Consider the following 20,695-nt stretch of genomic DNA (forward strand, 5'->3'; position numbering starts at 1 on the left):
CAAGCTTATTGTTAACTGGTGATAAAAATTAAGCCGTTTGAAATGTAAAAAGGTTTCACGGTGAATTTTTAAACTCATAATAAAATCGTATCTGACATCTGCCACCTACCGGATGTTGTCGTGTATTACACATTTGCCACGTTGCTGTAGAGACAAGGGACTTAACGCTCCTCTCACGCCGGGAGGATGCAGTTTACTTTCTTCCACACACGGTGGTGGACGGCGGACAACTGCAAGCGGGTACACTAACACACACACCTGTGGGCGCCAGGTTTCCGTCAGGTGGAGTCCTCGCTCGCTCCTACGGCTGTAAAATGTTGACTGACGTGATTTTGGAGGAAGAGTTTGACAAGAATGGAGAGTCCTGGTACGACCCGCAGGACCTTGAACACGGTAAGAGCTGCACGGCTGTGTGGTCGCACCCTAAACCCCGTCTCACTGCGAGGGATGATATGTTATTACCCCATAGACAGCTGCATACAGGCTGTAGAGGAATGCAAACAGTGCCATATGTTCATCAGTAGTGTCAGGGTGCAGGCCTTTTAATAAGTAAAAACTAGAAGTATTACGGCTTCTTGTTTGTGAGCGACCATATGGGCTTTATCGAAGTAATGACACAATAACAAATGAGCTCACAGAGAAAAAAAAATATTAGGAAAGAACCGAAAACAAAGTTCTATTACACAAACTTGTGTTGCTTCTGTGGACTTTTTCTCCAATTATTACCTTTGTTATGAATTTTTGGGTAAATTTGCCAACCAGCCAAGTTTAGGCGAGAAATCACATAACAGCTCATAGGCATCTGAAACATGCCCCCAAGAGGTCACCAGCCGAAAAGACTGCAACAACTGGTTTGTTCTTTAATAATGTGTTGTATTATATTAACTTCTTATATATTAATTTTTCTAATGTATAATTTGAATGTGACCAGTAACTAGTAGCTGTATCTAGTGGAGTAAAAACTACAATATTTTCCTCAAACGTCGAGGAGTAAAGTAGCACAAAAAGGAAATAGTCAAGTAAAGTACAAATACCTCAAAACTGTACTTAAGCTCAGTACTTGGGTGAATGTACTTAGTTACTCTCCACCACTGCTAACAAATGAAATAAGATTCAATGGGTTTCTCTTGTTAGACAGAATCGCAGTAGTCATGTGGTAAAAGCTGAGACATCCTGAGAGCTCTGTGTAGCCAGGATATCCTGAGGCTGTCGCTGGTCCCATGTTGATTTCTTTCTAATAAACTTGCTGTTCATAAGTTGTTTGTGCTGCTGAGAAGACCCACAATGGTTTGAGAGAGATGTATAGATGGATCACTTTATCAATGGCCAAGACAGCAAGCAAGTCACATCAATCATGAAACAACTAACAAGGAGAAAATATAAACCTGAGCTAAAGCTAGAACCAAAATCTCTAATCTCCAAACACCTTGGTGTCTGGTAAATTATTTCTCTGAAATTTCAAATAGAAAAAGACAAATCAATCCAGAAAATAACTGGCAGATTAACTAGCAACGAGAAGAATTGTTACTTGCACCCCTGTTATATTTAAATTGATGTAATAAGTAAATGTCCAAGTGAGAAGTCTGGTCTAGTTGTTGAAAAAAATCTGAGCCTTCCCAGGCAGCGCTGCTTGCACAGAGTGAAGGCAGCAGGCAGGACCGACTTCCTGTAGCATTCCTCAGTGGAGCTGAGTAAAACAGAAAGCTCTCTGCTTTTTGACAAGTAGGAAGAGATGTGAGTTATGTGAGTTATTTTTCACAATGAATAACAGTTTGTGCAGCATCCTCCCCTCCTCTACCAACTCTGACGTGCTCACACATCTTGTTTGAGTTAAAAATTGCTGGGCACATACTACTGATTGCTTGAAATATTTTTATGTTGTATGACTGTACTTGTTAATAGTACCATATTAGACAAACTTTACTTCACTTCAGAGAGATTGCCAATACTGTTGCTGGACACGCTCCACAACTTGAGAGAATTTAGTGGGGAAACAGGTCACAAGGAAACCCCAAGGCATGCCCTGGATTCCTCTGTGATTCACCAGTGCCAAATACCAATATTGTAAAACAATGAGTTCATTTGTTTGTGTGTGTGAGAGCTGCACTGCTGGAGGTCTTTATGCAGATTACGCACACTTACGTTTATCAGTTGCCTGTGTTTGGGCATTGAAACTGTCTTATGTTTACATTTTTTCCTGCGCTTCGACAGATCTCCATTTGGCAGCGGAGCTGGGGAAAACCCTCCTCGACAGGAACCATGAGCTGGAGCAGGCCCTCCAGCAGATGTACTCCACCAACCAAGAGCAGCTGCAAGAGATAGAGGTGATAAATGTTAGGAAGGAACTAATCAGATGTCTGAGGCCAGCAGCAAGGCACATCCATTACGCCATGCAAAACACGTGTTTATATTACACTATATCCTTTGCTCTCCACAATCTAGTCTGTCGATATATACTATTGCTGCATGTCTGTAGTTTTATACCAAAGAGTTTACTGTGGGAGAGAGTTTATTGAGAAAAATCCATGTTTAGAGATCTGAAAACCTCTTTCACTGAAGGGGAAGTGTCATTGTGAATTTTTCTAAACTTTAAATGGGATGGAATAAAAGCTAATCCTCACCAGTCTGACCTAGTGAACTTTTGGCACGGTGCATCCTGTTGGAAAAATGTGCGTCGACCTAATTATAGGAAAACTTTCACCGACTTATTTGCCACCTTCCACCTTTTACTTGGGGATTGTTCAAGTAATCTTAATTAAGGTTTTGGTTTTGCTCTTATTTGTCAGGCTGCAACTAATTAACAGGCCACATAGAACAAAATACAGAATATTAATTTGACTTCCACGTAGCCCAATCCAACCTAGATTCTCTAAATAAATAGGTCAACAAACTCTCAGATGTGAAGAATTATGTTAAGTCCACTTTTCAAATAGTAGGTCACAGTTCTTGGTTTGTGCTTGGGTTGTCAGGTAGAGCTTACGAATAAACATAATCAGGCCTTATATTTCAGTGCCCAGGCATTTAATTTTGGCACACGCAGACAGTGCTGATCTATTTGAGTTTGAGGACATGGCATTCAGGAGGTCAACAACGATAAGAGTCTTAATTTGTTTACAGGAGTGAGAGGGCCGGTGGCTTCAGGATTTATTGAGGTTGATATGGTAATCCCCATACATCTCTCTGACCCTCATCCTTATGCTTTGTCCCCTGCTGGTCTTACTCACTCCACTAATGACTGTCTCAAAGCTGAACATAGGAATGTGATAGAGGGCTGAGCTTCTGTTTGAGTACATTTCTAAAAGCTCTAGAGAAATGGTTGCATTGATCTCCATCAGAAAAAAGTAATTTGCCATGTACACGTACATTTACGTGTACCAGTCATATATCATTCAAATTACAGCCCACAAACTCATGTCATTGTCAGACTCATGTCATTTCCTGGCCCCTAACTGACAGCTAACTGCTTCTAAGGAAGACTTTGTCCGTTTGGTAATAAAATCTGTGTCTGTTCTATAAAACCAAATCTAAAAATGAGGGAATATACATCATGCTATCCTCCTTCTTTTCTTTTCTGTGCGTAGTTTAAAAATGTTTAAATAATCTCATGTGAGGATCAGTGGTGATGCTCTGCATTTTAATGCGTGACAAGCAGGCACCTGACAATAACATGGAACAGGATCAGACTCATGTTGGTATTTCTCTGCTGTCATGTGTATTGAAATATAAGATCTACAAATGTTATTTTCAGTTCAGTTATTTTCATAATCAGTTAATATGTAGGTTATTTTTTAAATGAATTGTTCTGTCTATAAAATAAAATATAACAAATAAAGATAGTTTTGACTGACCATTTGTCCAAAACGCACAAAAGCTGTCCAGTCCTCACATTGTAGAAGCTGGAATCGGAGAATGTTTCACATATTTGCCTGATTTTGAAATTACTTGATTTATCAACCAGCTACTTTGGTCACACGCTAGTCATTTATTGAGAGTTTGACAATTCAATTGGAAGACTTAAACTGAGCTAAATCTTTGTCACTTCCCTCCCTTGTGCACCAGTACCTGAGCAAGCAGGTGGACCTACTGCGTCAGATGAACGACCAGCACGCCAAAGTATATGAGCAGCTAGACACGGCTGCCAGGGATCTGGAGCAAAGCAACCAGAGACTAGTGCAGGACAACCGCGTCGCCCAGTATAAGATCCATAGGTCAGTCTATTGGTCATCAGTAAAATTAACGTTTGACATAACTATTCACCCAGTTTGTTAGTCATGAAGTCTAAATAAATGAATATTCATTAAACTGTGTAAAACATATTTGATTACATGCAGAATCTCTGTGTTGCATTACATTTTCTCTCCTTTCCACTACAGCCTAACAGAGACCATTGACGGGCTTCAGACCCACATGGAGGACCTGCAGACCCAGATGGACGAGCTCAAGACTACCCAGGCAGAAAGAAACAAAAGAGAGCTGGCAGAGCAGCGACGCAGCCTTGGAGCACAGAGTGTGTCCTGCCTCAAAGAGCTGTATGACTTGCACCATGACAGGTACTGTGTGTGCGTAACTGCTCACACTGTGCAGTATAGTGCTTATAACATAACAACAGGATGTGACAAACCAACTGTTTTCACAGAGGAAATTGCATGGTTGATGCAGTTGCTAAATTTTGACACAGATATTTCAGGAATATATTCAGATATAAAGTATCTTCTTATATCAGGGGGCAGTGTAGTTAGATGTGTGTCTTGCTTTACATTAGAGCAAAGGAGTGAAGGGTAGCTGCATCTCTATTGTCTGATCTCCTCTTAACCTTCTTACACTGCACTGTTGTTTCAGCCCCTTGATGCTAACTGGACACCTTTGGGTCACCCACAGCCAGACCAACCTTCTTTAGACATAATCCAAGGGAGGAGGAAGTTAATCCTCTCCCACAGTCAGCAGCATACTAATACATACACTCCACTGTTGCTTTAGGCTGCTGCTTTTCATGATATGTATTTGGTGTATTTATTAACTGATTGTCATGCTTTTCATATGAATAGCAGTCTAACAAAAGGGTTTTGAGACTTTTAATTATTGCATTACATTAACCCTATAATCACTTTTAGTTTCCTATCACCTAATACTTCACAATAAATAATCTTTTATTTCCATCTGTTGATGTTTAGTGACCCTCAGTGTGGAAAAAAAGAATATTTATTTTTCTGAAAGTGATATCTAACACGTAAATATTCTCTCTTTGACTCAGGCACCTAGCTCTCGAAAGTCTGCGTGCAGACGGACTCTGGTCACCTCAAAGCTCTTTCTATGACCAAGCCAGATGTCAAGACCCGGAGGAGGAGAATGCGGCTCTCCAGCTGTCCATCCAGACACTTCAGGCCCAGATAGCTGCGGAGCGGAGCCGCAGGGAGGCTGCAGAGCGGGAGAGTGAGTTGACCGCCAGTGAGAACAGAGGACTGGAGGAGCGGTTGTCCCTGCTGTCGGGCTGCTGGGCCAAACAGAAGGAGCTGGAGGCCGAAGTGGAACAGCTACAGCTTCTGTGGCGCGCTGACAGTGCCAAGAGGTTTGGACTGATTTAAGTATGGACTGTTTTCAAACTGAATTATCTTGGCTTTGTTTCTATGACTTTGAATTAATTATGCAACTTTTTATTCACGCACACACATGGACCAGTATCAGGTGTAAAATGTCTCATTATTCTTGAGATTTATGCCTCTGTGTCCCCTCCACTCCCACCAGTGTCAGAAGACCAGACCAGCTGCTGTTGCCTGACACCGTATTCTTTGCCTCAGAGGAAAAGCCCAGCCCAGGGCAGAGTGACACGGAGGAGAGGGCAGAAAATGATGAGGAGCAGAGGAGGTATAGGCGACAGAGGTCGAACAGTGACAGCTTTTTGAGAGCCACAAACCCAGACGAGATTCGCCGTGGTCATGAGCAGCTGTGTATCAGGAGAGCAGAGGCGGTGAAACAGAGGGGCATCTCTCTGCTCAATGAGGTGGATGCACAGTACAGCGCATTGCAGGTGGTGTATTCAAAGCACATTTAGTACAATTTATGCATGAGAACTATTAATTTAGAGAGTTTTATGCAATTTTAATGCAATTTTTCCTAAGAATGTTATTCTTTACCAGTAGTGTACAATGTTAAGAGGTAGACAGCATTTAAAAAAAAAAAAAAAGGATTGCACTTCTCTAAGAGATGTGTGTGTTTTGTCTAGGTGAAATATGATGAGCTGCTGCAGCGATGCCAGCAGGCGACAGACGGACTCAGCCATAAAGGCGTCCAGACATCCAATAGTCCCTTTGCGAGCATCCGGGCCCGTCGCCGCCTGTCCAGCTCATCTGCTTTGCCTGATCTGACAGTGGTTCTGGAAGACGACCAGCAGCCTGAGTACAAGGCTCTGTTCAAGGAGATCTTCACCTGCATCCAAAAGACCAAAGAGGACCTCTGCGAGAACAATCGTCCAGACAGGGACAGGAATTTCCATAACTCTGCCTGATGAGTGTATTGTTCATCATCCTGGGAGATGGGGTTTGCACTTGATTGTGTCGGTGAAAGTTTTTGACAAGGGAGAAACTTTGAGCTGGCTTTGCGATTAAAAATATCCAGGGGATGCAGATGCAATAAGCACACTCAGCTCACGTGCGTCTTAGACACACTTGCAATCCTCTTATCTCCTGTCATGTTGACGCACCTATACTTTTGTCAGTCAGCACTGTTCCTTTTATTCCGTCCGTATCAAAAATGAAGTGTTATAAAACTTTCTATGTAAAGCAGCTGTATGATTTGATGTAAGAATGCATTCAAAAATACAACAAATCTACAGAAAACTATAGATAGTAAAGAAATATTGTAGAGAGAGATATTTATAGTTAGATTAATGTGTACTAATCAATCCTTGGCTGATACAAAGTAAAGCAGTAAAGTATTATGTCCAACTACAACAGTATTCAGTGCTGAACGTTAACCACGTGACCACTTGATCATTTGGTGCTTGGGAGAGAAATACACACATTGAATATTGTTTGTATTATTGATATAAGTTGGAGACGTAGCTGTTACATATGGCTTGTGTAAACAGAAGCGTTGGAATGTTGTAATAGGATGAAAAACTGTAGCTATGTAATAACTAAAGACTCAGGAGTTTATGGTAATTAGCTTAACAGCTAGTGCGAGTTGGTTTTTGTAAGTTGGAAATAGTTGGTTCACCAGTTGAGGGATTTTCAAATGTCAGCAGAGAAATGTCAGTGAAAGCTGGAATACTGTTTGTAAAAGTCTGTGCTTTCTGTTTTCATGTCTATGCACAGCTTAAGCTCCAACAAGTGTCTTCATGCTAGTAGTACACATAACTGCCCTGCACTTTTTATGACTGAATCACAGTTTCTTTTTTATTTATTTTTTTTTTGAAAGAAATTTAGAAAAGATAAAATGTTATTTATTTTCATTATTGCTAAATATTTAGAGCCGATTGATGAGCTAAGAGTGACTGCAAGTGAAATGAATTACACTGAGGTGCTTTTTCTGTGGTTGTAAATATTCTGTCTGACACAGGTGATTGGAAAAAAAAAAAAATTATAATACAGAGGTAAATGGAAAGCACAAAAGAAATGTTTCTTTGTTTATAAACAATTTCCATTGCCTCAAATTGTTGTAATATTTCTTCTGGGTTAGACATTCACTTCTCATAACATGGAACAGAAATTGTGTTGATCAGGTTAGTACAAACATTAATTATTTATTCTCATAACCCTTTACATCTAAATGAAAACATTTCTTAAAGATATTATGAGAACAGCTGTGAAGCTGGACTGTATACTGCTGCAGAAGGCATCACTGTATGATTATAGGTGCCCTCCATGCAGACTAACATGTTTTTGCTTGCAACCAACTAGTAAAAACATTCAGGCAGGAGTATAATGTTGACTATAATCTTTGTCCTATGTCTATAAAAACACGACTACAATAAGTACTGTGACAAGAGAGATAGCATCACTAAAAAGTTCCTGTGCACTGGGCTGTTTCAACCTATCTGGCTTCATGTGCATAATCATAAAATTCAATCAGAGAAAAAATGTAATGCTATTCCTACGCTGCAGTGTGTTGTACAAACAAATCAAAACACACAGCAGTGGTGAAAGCATTTTTTTCTCCTGCATAACCCAGAGGTCTCCTTACTCCTCAGGACCTCTGTCCCCCAGTGTATGTGGCACACCAAATAATTAATGGGGCTATGTCTCTTTTCATGATTAGGTTTTACATAATGGAGATTTCCTCATCCTGCTTTCAACTAGCCTCAAATCCATTAAACCTCCAGACAAGAGGATTGCATACCCCGCTCGCCAAAAGGGACAGGCCTTGGCACGACCATAAGTATACTCTGAGTCATATTGTAAAAATGCATTAATACGATAACAAGAACACTGCATTTATAAAAGTATAGACCCCCTCTTTTAAAAAATATTATCTGCCATTTCTACACTGGATACAAATTACCTTTTAAAAGCACCAGGGATTCACAAGAAACAATGCAGCATGTAAATCTGTGACCTTTGGTCACACAGTCCCCAAGAGTAAAAATAAAAAGAGTAAATACGTAGCAGTTAGCTAAAAATGCTGTATTACCCACACGAGTCTCAGACAGCTAGTATCATGGCTGATACAGCAGTACAGAAGAAAACTAAATTAACAAATCACAAATCCAGAATTACAAAGGAGCACTAATAACTGTTCCGATAAGGCACCCATTAATTATTCCTTATAAACCTTTTATAAATGGTGCATTATCAGAAAATGGTGCTGATAAGGCACATCTGTCAACATGTGTTTTGCCAGATCTCACAAATGTAACAGTAAGTTAATCAGCAGTTACTTCTATTGAACTTTCTCGGTGTTCTGTTGCTACTGGCAACAGATGAAATCAGTGACACAAATGAAACCAGCAGCTGGTGACAGAACACTGGAAGAGTGATGCCACTGTTACCAATGGAAACTGTGTCTAATTGACTCCTACTGAGGGCAAAGCCTCCACACATTCCTCTCTCACTGACTGCTCATGGAGCTCTGCCAGCCACAAGTTCAAACCAACAGTGACGGTCTGTGCACACTCATAATGTCCCCCTCTTATCATACTGAAGGAAAAGTGATTCGCAAAATCACCGGCGGCGGGATGAAATTAATATTTTATAATCCAAAATAAGATACGATCAGTGGCGTTTTTCGGGGATTATATTCAGCATTAGACCGCGGAGGAATGCAGCCGGTACTTTACAGCAGGCTGCAGTCCCACAGCGTTACGGTACACTTTACCGACAGTGACAAAGACCCATGACGTTACGATAATAACACGAATAGACCATGAACAAAGCCATGCGCCAACGCGATACGTGTCGATTTATTGATAGATGAAAGCGCGATTCTATGGAGGTAGCGTGGCCGAGTGGTCTAAGGCGCTGGATTTAGGCTCCAGTCATTTCGATGGCGTGGGTTCGAATCCCACCGCTGCCAGTAACGTTTAATTTTGCGGATCTGTCTGTACATACAAATATACAAACTCAACAGATTCGTCGTATCCACAAAGGTTTGTGAAAACATTCAACATGCGCTTGTGGGGCACACTTTGCTACCACACAATGCAATTGGACGCAACCCTAAGAAAAATCTTTGCAGTGCAAGTGCGCCCCCTTGTGGCAGCATGCATGGGAACAAAAACACCAACTCCTCTAACATACCAATCTGTGTTGCCTAGCATTTCTAATTTGTTTAGCGGATTCGGATTTTCAAATAAAAAGTATTGTTGTCCTTCACTAAAGTTTTCTTCTGAGTAAAGCAGTTAGGGAACTTTTAATTAACAATTAATTTGGTGATTGTAGATATAAAACGGTCATTGGTATTCATTGTTAATGTTTTTATGTATTTTATTTCTGTTTAAGCGTACAAAATTACCAGTTAAATTTAAATGAAACTCTAAAGATGTGTTAATCTCAACAAATATTTATCAGATAAACTGGTAGCATGCTTTAAATGCAAGCAATCAAAATTTAAATGTCTGTAATACAAAGGTAGATTTTTTTCCCTTTTAATTGACTCATAGTAACTTGCTGTAGACAACACAACTCAGGTTAAACACTTTTCAGCAGCCTGGTAGTTTTATCATTTTGAAATCACACAAATACCAAAATCAAAAAGGGGAAATAGCACACTTAAACCAAAAGAAATTACATAACTTGATATTCTGAAAACTTATTTTTGGGCATATTTTATTTAATCAATTTATTTTCAGACAAAAAAGTGAAGTGTCTTATTTTAAATTACAATGCCCAAGGCAGCTTATGGTGCAACTATCCCTCCAGTCCAGTGTAAATTGTTTAGTCCTGACAGAGTGTGCAGAATAACATCAGAAGCACCATACTTAGACCCATCATCAGTAGCGGGACAAGGTGCCGGGGCAGCTGGGAGGTCCAGGAGAGGCTGAAAAGAGTTGAGGTGGAGCGAGGCTGTTGAGCCTTCAGGTACTGTTCCACAGAGTCCACCAGGCTGTAGGGCTTCGGACAGTAACCCAGCTCTCGATGGGCCTTGTCAATCTTGAAAGTGTGGCTTACTGCAATGTTCCTCACCTGCAGTGGAAAATTAGGCATTTATAATTTCACATATATTTTTGTCAAGACAGAAATCCTCTCTAGAATGTCCTTCAGCTGCCGCAGAGAAGTCCAGGCCGAAAGACCTGAAAGAAGTTAAAGGTCATTCTGTCAGGCTAATGGTTCAGATTAACCTCAATTTGGCAAAGTTGGTTTTATATTCCAATGGACGCCTGACTGATGGGTGCCTCCGGTTACTGCCTCTTTTTACTGCCCAGGGATAAGGTGTCTGCATGTGAAGTACACACAGTGATATAAGAAATCAAGCAGATACAAGAAGAGTTCTTTAAAGCTCTTTTCCAGCTTTTCGTCCTCCCACATGAGCCAGTTCTTGTTCTCTCATGATGTAAAATTGTTTCAATCAACACAAATCTTTTACAATCTTCAGAGCTCTCCTGTATGACTCACACATGGCTGTTGTTTATCGAGCTATATCACATTTAGAAACACAACAAGCACAGACTGCTGAGTCCTGGTCATTCTGTCTGACCTGACAATCATCAAATCCCAACTATATATATCTTCCTCTGGTAGCTGTAGCCTTTTACCACCTCCAGTTTTCCGTCACATGAAACAAACCAGCATTACAAAGTCAGGACAAAGATGATGACATAGATGATGGTTGGTAATAAAGTAAAATGTCACACAGGACAATACCGTGGTTCATTTTGTATAAAAATGAAGCTTTACAACACAAAGTATCAAGCTACACAGTATTAATGGTAGTGGATACATATACTGTACTTCTTTACAGGATTAGTTCCATGTTGGTTTTGATCTTTTTGTGGGGTTTGTTGATAATATGATTAACATACAATATCACCAGACTCATCTTTTAAGCTTACTGTACACTTAAAGATAAAAGCCAGCTGAGCACTAGCCTTGATGCAGCTCTCTGCGGTGTTTATATATCAGTTGATTTGACATTTGAACCTGTATCTTCCCCAATACATTTGCAAAACTGGAATTTATATATGAGTGGAAAAGGTCCTCTGCATGTCAGGTGATGGTTTAACCTGAGAGTTGGAAGGATCATTTGAGCCCAGCCGAGAGGCTGCCTGACTCCGCTCACCATGGCAACAGCCACTGTACTGAGGTCACTTCCTGTAAACTTCTTCTTGAACTTCCTGTTCTGACCCACAGCAGTTTATGTTTTATTCACAGGACAATCATCGATCCCCCAGCCAGCAGCTGTCTGACAGAATGAGCTCCAGGTGCAGACCCATGGCGGTCAGCTTTGGTTTCTGCCTCATTACACATTCATGAGGACTTTACAGGCTGCGATAGAGGCTCCTTAAGATACATCGTAAAGGCCCTCTGCCTGATATAGTTCAATTATTTGTGTTTTTTTAATAGCGCTACAGACCAGCAAATAATATGAAAGGGCTTCCACTGTCCATGAGAACTTTGAGATTTTGCTATCTGGTAATATTTTTTAAATTAATTCAAGTCTCACTTTGGTTTTCCATATTTCATGCACAAGAGATAGCATCAGACAAGGGAGGGGGAGAGCAGGGGTCTGATAGGAAAATACCCGTCCTAATGAAGTCTGTCTTCACTGTTGCGGGAGAGACTTAAACAAGAATCTGCTCATTAGTGAGCAGGTAACCTAATCTCCAACACACAAGACACATACTTTCATTTAGGCATGCCTGCATTTGTTCACACACAGCTCCACAATGTGTAACTTTCAACACTACAGAGACACATCTTCATGATCTACAACAGAGTTCATCCAGGTCAGACAACTAATAAAGCTTTCTGAGTTAAAAAATATTTCCATTTTTTGCCTTTTGACTTCTTTCCCCTCAAGTATCAAACACTTGAAGTGACGAGTTCAGCTGCAGGATGACATTTAAAATAAAACTGAATTAAAAACAAGCTCAAGAGCAGAAAATGCAGGATCTCCAGAATCCACTTAAAGCCTAAGGTGCAAAAGAAAGCTTTAAAGAGACAGGCAAGAGGAAGCATAATTACCTCACTTCTGGTAAAAAGGAGAGGCACTTCTATCACCGGTCTTAGAGCTACATGCAAGTATTCCACCAGGATGGCTTGAAATAGAGGATAAACATACATAGAGTTAGTGGTAATAACAAATCAACAAATATTGGTATGAGGGATATCTAAATGAAGTAGTATTTTGAGGAAGGTGCGCTACCTGCTGAATAAACCAGTGAAACAGGCAGATTTATCAGCGATCTGCTGTAGCCCAGCTTTTCAAACTGCAACGGAAAAAGTAATACCAAAAAACGGGAGGTAAATTCCACTTAGTTCTGACTAAATACATTTCAATTAAACTGTAAATATCCTTGAAATTTTATGGGATGTTATTCTATTTTTTCCTTATTCTTAAATTTAAAAAAAAACAGGAATGTGGTTTACATTTCTTACAAAGGCACTGTAATTTCCTAAAACAGCTGGGCACTGTGGTTTTTTAGCAAGTGGACAACAATGGAGATCCATGGCACAGAGAAATAAGCTACAGAGAATACTTGTTAGTAGACACATTTATTTGTTGGTTTTGCTGTTTCAATTAATGTGCAGTCAATATGGAAAACACAGATTATCACCAGCTTCATCCTTTAACTCACCAAAGGTGTCAGCCACTCAAACAGATTGACTGAGACTCCATCATTAATGAAATAGGCCTGTCCACTCTGCAAAATAACAGAAATTAACATAGCAAAACACTGTAGATATTATCTTCATTTCAACTATGAAAGTAATCTTGAGAAAAGTTGATATAAAACAGCCACTACTCATCTTTTATCTGGCCGGCTTCAGTTAAATTAAAACCAATTTTCAAGTCATGAAGTGGTTACTGATGATGTAAATACAAAAAGATGTAGGAATAATCTGTTATGCCTGATTTATTTAGTGTGGTTTTACAGTTCAAAGACGTCTGATCACATGAATCTGTGGGTGTTTTCTTTTCCTGCAGCAGTGTGACTCACAGCAACACAGCTCCTCTTCACTGTGAGAGCCTCAGCTGCCAGCGTGTGAGCCAGCACCAGGTTGTCTACGTGTACCCAGTTCATCCTGGCCTGGGGGTCCCCGAACCTGAAACTGAACAACCGACGCTCCACGTTCACCTGGGCGAAAGAGAGATGGGCAGTTTGATTTTCTTGTGTTGTTTGTTTCGTGGTGAGATGTTTTTTATAAGCCACAATTATGATTTCTTTTTAATTCCTTTTCAATGGTTTTCATGGCTTATTTGTGTGTTTTTTTTTTTTTTTGTTCTTTTGTTTTTTTTCTGATTTGAACTTTTTGTCTGAAAATCAGACAGGTTAAATCAGTAAACTGAGTCTTAAATGAGCCAGGAGTGTTTTTAAACATTAACTGTATATCATTTTCATATTATTGTTTATCTCTTTTGAAGCACACATTTGTAGATTTTGTTCCCATCTTGTTTTTGTTTGTAGAACATTAAACCTGTTAGACCAGAAACCACCAGAAACTGTGATTTATGTAATAAAAAGGAACAAAAACAGGTTTTTGTTGTTTTACTCCAGAAGGTTTTAAAGTGTTTTTTTTTTAATACTGTACTATAACAAACTGAAATTAATGGCCTTGAAGAAATCAAAACCTATGGTCTGCTAATGATTTGGAATGGTAAGTGTGAAGTATTTTTTTGAGCAGAACATGTTTGAAAATACCGTATTTAAACACATTTTTTGTGCAGATTCACTCCAGACTAGAGACCCAGGTTGAAGGCAAACTACAGACTATTAAAAGTCTGTCCTCTTGGCCACTTGGGCGACAATAAAACCCAGAACTGCTGCCTCGCAGAGGTAAGACTGGAAGAAAAAGCAGTTGTAACTGGATGCCTGGAAAGCTCCATCAATAATGTAAACACTTCAGGCTGGACCACATTCTGCCAGGGAGGATTCAGACACTGCAAGATGTGTATTTCTTCCAGTGCCAACACAAAAGGAATTAATCTTTATCATAACACAATATACAAGTTTTTGTTTGTGTTAGTCCCTCACCATTACTCTGTGAAGATGCCTCCTCTCCTCTGGTCCATAGATGCCACAGGGTCGCAGGACACAGGTCCGCAGCAGTTCTCCACCTTCACAAGACAGAACACAAACCTTCACTGAACATAATGCATCCATTAATTTTCTGAAACACAAAACAATGTAATGGGTAAAGTGAAAATTGATAAAAGTACTTATACTACAATGTAAAAATACAGTTACAAATGATAAAAATGCAAACACACTTCTACTTGTGAAGAAGTACAGATGCGCTATCATCTAATTATTCTTGAAGTGTTAAAACTAAATGTTTTTGTTGAACTGCCTCTGTGAGTGACACTGTACATTGTGATATGTTACATTATTTGATAGTTAAGACTGATGCTCATCAGAGAGACATAATGACATAGTATAAAGGAAAAAACAAAGTTCTTCACAAATTGCTTTTTTATACGAGCTTACTAAGGTTGAAAACCACTAGTCTTTTAATGACGGATTGTATTGTATAAAACTCATTTTTTAAATGTAAAATCTAAATTTAACTATAGTTGTCAAATCTGTAAAGTGGAGTTAAAAGTATGACACTGACATGCTGCAGAGTAGAACTACAAAGTAATATAAAATCAAATACAACTACCTTGAAACTGTACTTAAGTAGAGCTCTCCACTAAATGTATTTAGTTACTTTCTACCAGTCCTGAGGTGTCGTCATGCCACCGTGGCTTTTAGCCTCTCAGACAGTGGAAAAAAACCTAATCCACATCCTCCTGTCGCAGATACATGAACTTTAACCTACAGTATATAATGAGATATCTCCTTGCTCTAGGCTTAATTGAATGTATAAGGTGATGGTCACTGATGGGGTGTAGGGTTACAATGAAGGAGGGAATGAGAGGCTGCACACCTGTTAATGTAAAGCACACAGTCAAACATAAAACCCATTATGGTGCATTAGAAGCATTGCTAGCATTGCTTGTGTGTGTGTGTGTGTCTGAGACATGTAGTCATGTGACTGCTGCACTGTTTTTAAATGGGTGTCACTGTCATATTGGATTGCACACTGAGTTTCCATGGCTACCCGTGCTTCAGTCGCTCTCTGTCGTTATTTGAAACAAACACACAAACACATTTTTACACAGGGTTGCATTCTCCTCTGATTGCACCCTTTTCATGTTGTCCTGTGATTACGCCGTCATTACACACAGTGAGCGTGTCACACCTTTCATGGAGCATCCATTGGCTGAGAGGACCAACTGCTCTGCAATGGCTTTAGTTCTGGAGTAGTGGTCAATGTGCTGGAACAGAAAGGAACATACAATTCATCCCGACTTTTGGTGCCAAATTAGTGGAAATGACATTTAGAAAAATCTGGTATTAGTGATGCCACAGTTGCTACAGCCCCATTCTTTTCACGTACCACATCAGGGGGCACATACGGCACCGAAGCCTCATCACCATCCTCAATTGGTTTCCCAGCAAACACCACGTTGATGGTACTGGTGTACACCAGCCGGGGGATGCTCCTCTCCTTACACACTGGAGGGGAGCAGACCACACAGCATAACAAAACACTTATCACAACCCCCCTAACCCTAATTTGCATTAAAATATTTTAACATGGGATTGTGTAGATTGAAAATAAACTTTCCTAATGTACTCCAACCCTCATTCTGATTCCAAGAATGAGGGCAAAAACTTGTGTAAAGATTTATCATATCAAGTGTCAAACTGTTGAAGCCTCATTAGACTCACATAATGAGGAGATCTCGAGTATTTTCATTATCAGAAACTGATTTATCTCAGTGCATATGAAATGCTGGGTGTCAAGAATGACAATTGTTGCAAGTATTCTTACCATTTATAACATTATTAGTCCCTCCAACGTTGACTGACTCCACTTGCTCTTTTCTCAACTGGAGACAAAGGGAAAGACCGAAAAATGTCACCTCTCTTATGTTGTGCATTCCTTCTTTTCATCTTTTGGTGCAATAATAAGCTTTATTCAATGATCGATACTCGATCAATACTAATCAAAGGTGTTCTGTAGATTAGCTTCTGAAACCACTGATTTTGAAGTTTTGCACTCTGGTGTCTCTGGGTAGTTTCTGGGTACTTACTTACAGTAAGTACATTATGAAGCTTAAGTAATAATGCACTCAACAACATTTGATGTCTGCGCATTGCCTGTAAAAATAACATAAAGTGCATTGTCTGCATTTCAGAAAATGCACTTTCATAATTTTTTCCATCACTGTTTAGAGTTTCTCTGAATTTCGTTTGAATGATTAAGTGGTGATAAGATGCTATAGAAGACACGAAGGGTAGTCACCTGTTCTGGTCCAGACATGCCGTAAGACGCTGTGTGGAATATACAGTCAACCCCTTCACACACTTTATAGAGAGAAGGATAGTCTCGAATGTCACTCTGTAAGAAAGAGAGAAGAAGAATCACCTTCAGTTAATTAACAACTCCTCTGTGGACCTTTTTCATAATTAGTTCCATCCATAAGAGAAGACCAAAAGTGGTCCACTGATAGTCAAGTGTTGACTTTAACTCTTACTGTGTTTTGTCATTAACACTAGTAATACATTTACTGCGCATTTTCAGCCCAACATTAGCATTAGACGTTTTGGGAGCTTTGCAGTTTAAGTGGCAGTACATGTGGTGATCTAAGTCAATAACTATCTCATGAAAGGACAGTTATAATTAAGGTAAGTGTGCCATGAGGCCTGCAGGTGAAACCTGAATCGTATCTCCACCCTCTCTGACCCAGTCGGCAGCTGGCACTCTGAGGCGGATCACTCACCTGTGTCTGTTTCCAGTCAGCACATAGACTAACCAGGGAGTCACACTGACGCTGGCTGACGCAAGGAAACACTAGAGCTGATTTTCAAGTCTGTGTGTGGCAGTGTAACTATTGCACTGTGTATTTCATGTCATTTATTTCCCAAATCAAACCTAGACGTAACACATACTATATTGTGGTGAGCAGGACTGCCCTAGTTTTCACTGAAAACAGGCAGACATAAAAAAACAGACAATAAATTAGACACCCCACATGGGTCAGTGCGGCGATTTTACATTTGGTTTCAATATAAAAATCACAAAAAAAATCAGTTAAAAATATGCATGTTACGATATATGAAACGGAAACAAAACTAGATTTAAGTGAGATTTTTTTTCATATTTCCTCCATAGGACTTGAAGGAAAAAGTAATAAGTGAATATTAACTGATATGTAGTAGGGTGAGCTCACTGATAATAAATTACTAAAAAAACAGCTTGAAAGGTGAATTAAATAGCCATTTGTCTGATTCTATTAACTATATGAAGGTGAATACACCTTGAAGATGATATCTGAAGATCCAAAAGAGTGAAAACCAAATGGCAGTTTTGTGTAATGGCAGTTGGATGTTTAATTTTAATTACTTTGTTGATCCCTCCTGGGGAAATTACTCTCTGCATTTTACCCACACCAAGTAAACGAAACACACACACAAGCATCAGTTATCAGTCAAACCATAAGGCAGATATTAGGCCTTTACTTTAGACTTTGTCACCAAGGGGCCCAACATGTCTGTGCAAAAAAAAAAAAAAAAGAAAGAAAAAGTGTTATAGGAAAAGAAGAAAAAAAGAGAAATCCCAACTGTTATGGCTGTATAATCATTGCCACTGTGCGTCCTGTACGATTAGACTGTAAGAGTATTGGAGTATTGTACTTCTACCATACTGGACTTGTACTATTAATATTTACCAAGGGTATTGGATAGTACTAAATTATCTAGTTCAGGGCAAAGTTATTGGATGAAATGCAGAGGAGTCTGGAAAAATAGAAATATAGCACACGGCTTCATAGATGAAATTTATGAAAGGACACAGAAGGACTTTGAGGTCAGGTCCCTCTCTACTGTCCCTCTTCATACCTGATAGAAGACAGCTCCATCAGGAACATTACAAGGAGGCTTGTTCATGTCCAGAAGGATCACTGACATCCCCTGACGGGCCAGTTCTCTCCCCAGCCTGAAGCCAAAGTATCCCCCTCCTCCTGTCACCACCACCTTCCCTGTGGAGACGCCCTGGGCCAGCGCTGCCTCCTCTTCCAGCCTGGAGGCCGCACACTCCGGGCTGATGCAGCTGCCCGCCGTGGCTCCATTTACCCTGTGTCGGATGGCCACGGCCGGACTGGGGACCACGGCTGGGCCTGAGTGATTGACCCACGGCTGGTGGGTGAGGTGGGGCACATTGTGCACGTGGTGTCCACTGGCCTGCAAGCGACAAAGGGGGACACTGTGGCAGGGAAGCTGCTTCACCTGGCACAGAGAGCCTCCACTCTCACTCATGTTGGGACCACACAGCTCCATAGACGTCCTGATCAGTTGATGGAAGGAAAATATCGGTTATTCATTATTTAAGTAATTGTTTTAGCATAATAAAAATTGAACCTGTAAAAAGTAACCTCACATTGTCTGGTAGCACCATATATTGTATATTCTGTATTGTAAGATACGATATATGATGTTTACACTAAACGAATGAGCTTAATGGACATTTATCAGTCAAAGCGATAATACGTTATACTTTACTCATACTAAAATTAACACTCACGTCAGTTGACTGACCTTAATATTCCTTTCGACCTCTCACATCCATACCTCCACACCCGGATGGCTCATGAAGTAATCCAGTCTGTACCTTCACTTTGCGCTCGTGGTCACTCCCGACGCGTCACCTCTCTCACCTGTCAATCGCCAGTACCTTTTACCTGAGACTCTTCTACCGTAATGTCTAGATGCAGCGCGCAGCTCTGCGGCAACTCTCCTGCCCCCTTTGGGTGTCAAAGCGCTCTTTGAGGGAATGCGAGTCCGTCTTTGGCTGATGCACCTTTATAAAACGCTGGATGCTCAAATGAACACTTGGATTGAACTGAATTACATTTATCTCTATATCGCTTCCAAAAAGAAGTTAGAGATTTTTAAACTTACATTTGAGACACAAACATTTTAGATACAAACTTCAAACAAACCAATCCTCAGAAAACCATAATAAGATAAGATACACCTTTATTAGTTCCACAGTGGGGAAATTACATCCGTTACAGCAGCAAAGAGGAAGATACAGTAAGATACAGGCACTCAGAATATACAAAAGATCAAAAATCAAAAATATGAAGAACTATAAAGACTCCAGATTTAGATGTTTTAATATTTAAGAATTCCTCTTTCTAAATCAACACATAGGAAAGGTGTCCACATATCTTTTGTGGAGGAAAACATGGAGCCATTAATCAAAGCTGGGGCCTCAGATGATGTAACGGATGTATCCTTGACATGACAACAGGCCAGGTAAACAGCAGCAGCAGTCGCTTCCTGAGCACAGTGTTTTTGGAGAAGACAGAAATAGACGCTTCATGTTTTATTTAACAGACAGCAGACAGACTGCCAAACCTGAGCTGACACTTAAATGCACTGAACGTAATTAAAGAGGGAGGAAAAAAGTTAAGCAGCTGCTAAATGAGCTCTTGAGTATAAAGGCAATTTGGAAATAAACAGCAATATAACTGCCCTTTTTTTTTTATAAATGTACTTTCCTTTTTTAACAGGAGTACATGATGTGCTGATTTGATTCAAACCCCAGTTTATATTTACCATCATTTGGGTTAAACCTGCTGTCTCAGAGGGAAATCCATTCACTGAGCGTTCACAGTGTTCTGAAAAAAATTAAAGTGTAACAAAAGCGAGACAGATTTGTAATGATGGCTGACACCATGGTTTTTATTTAACCAAAGCTAATTTCCATAAAATGTTGGTTGGGCACATGACAGTGAGGCTGAGTCCTTACCACAGTAGCCTGGCTTCAAGTCCGGCCCATGTCCTTTGCTGCATGTCATCCCTCCTGTTCCTCTCCACTGGTTATCAAATAAAAGCAAAAATGTTAGTTCGCATTCAGAAATCAGATTCAGACTCTTGATTACACTGACTAAGGTGAACAATGTTGTGTCATCAGGGTTAGGGTTAGCCTAACCCTAACTTAATGTGTTTGTGATTCTCTTATGCAAACTGCAGTATGCAGGAATCCAG

General features: G+C 40.0%; 2 protein-coding genes and 1 non-coding gene across 3 annotated transcripts; 2 read left to right on the forward strand and 1 right to left on the reverse strand.

Moving 5' to 3' along the window:
* The first annotated feature begins 185 nt into the window (after positions 1–185).
* cdr2a (cerebellar degeneration-related protein 2a) lies at positions 186–7,877 on the forward strand. Its single transcript, XM_041061633.1, has 7 exons — positions 186–393; positions 2,212–2,324; positions 4,060–4,208; positions 4,374–4,550; positions 5,252–5,566; positions 5,743–6,025; positions 6,221–7,877. The coding sequence occupies exons 1-7, from the start codon at positions 315–317 to the stop codon at positions 6,500–6,502; spliced, it is 1,398 nt and encodes a 465-aa protein (XP_040917567.1). The 5' UTR covers positions 186–314; the 3' UTR covers positions 6,503–7,877.
* Positions 7,878–9,425: 1,548 nt separating this feature from the next.
* Positions 9,426–9,507, forward strand: trnal-uag. The gene has a single exon. It is a non-coding gene; the product is annotated as a tRNA-Leu (tRNA).
* An 860-nt stretch (positions 9,508–10,367) lies between these two features.
* Positions 10,368–18,979, reverse strand: sdr42e2 (short chain dehydrogenase/reductase family 42E, member 2). The gene is made up of 11 exons (XM_041063159.1): positions 18,542–18,979; positions 16,947–17,042; positions 16,473–16,530; positions 16,035–16,153; positions 15,837–15,912; positions 14,627–14,709; positions 13,592–13,729; positions 13,229–13,294; positions 12,796–12,859; positions 12,615–12,688; positions 10,368–10,616 (listed from the first exon to the last, which is right to left on the reverse strand). The coding sequence occupies exons 1-11, from the start codon at positions 18,977–18,979 to the stop codon at positions 10,368–10,370; spliced, it is 1,461 nt and encodes a 486-aa protein (XP_040919093.1).
* Between the last annotated feature and the right edge of the window lie 1,716 nt (positions 18,980–20,695).

The sequence above is a fragment of the Toxotes jaculatrix genome, chromosome 18 (assembly GCF_017976425.1).
Source record: "Toxotes jaculatrix isolate fToxJac2 chromosome 18, fToxJac2.pri, whole genome shotgun sequence".
Taxonomy (NCBI): Eukaryota; Metazoa; Chordata; class Actinopteri; family Toxotidae; genus Toxotes; species Toxotes jaculatrix.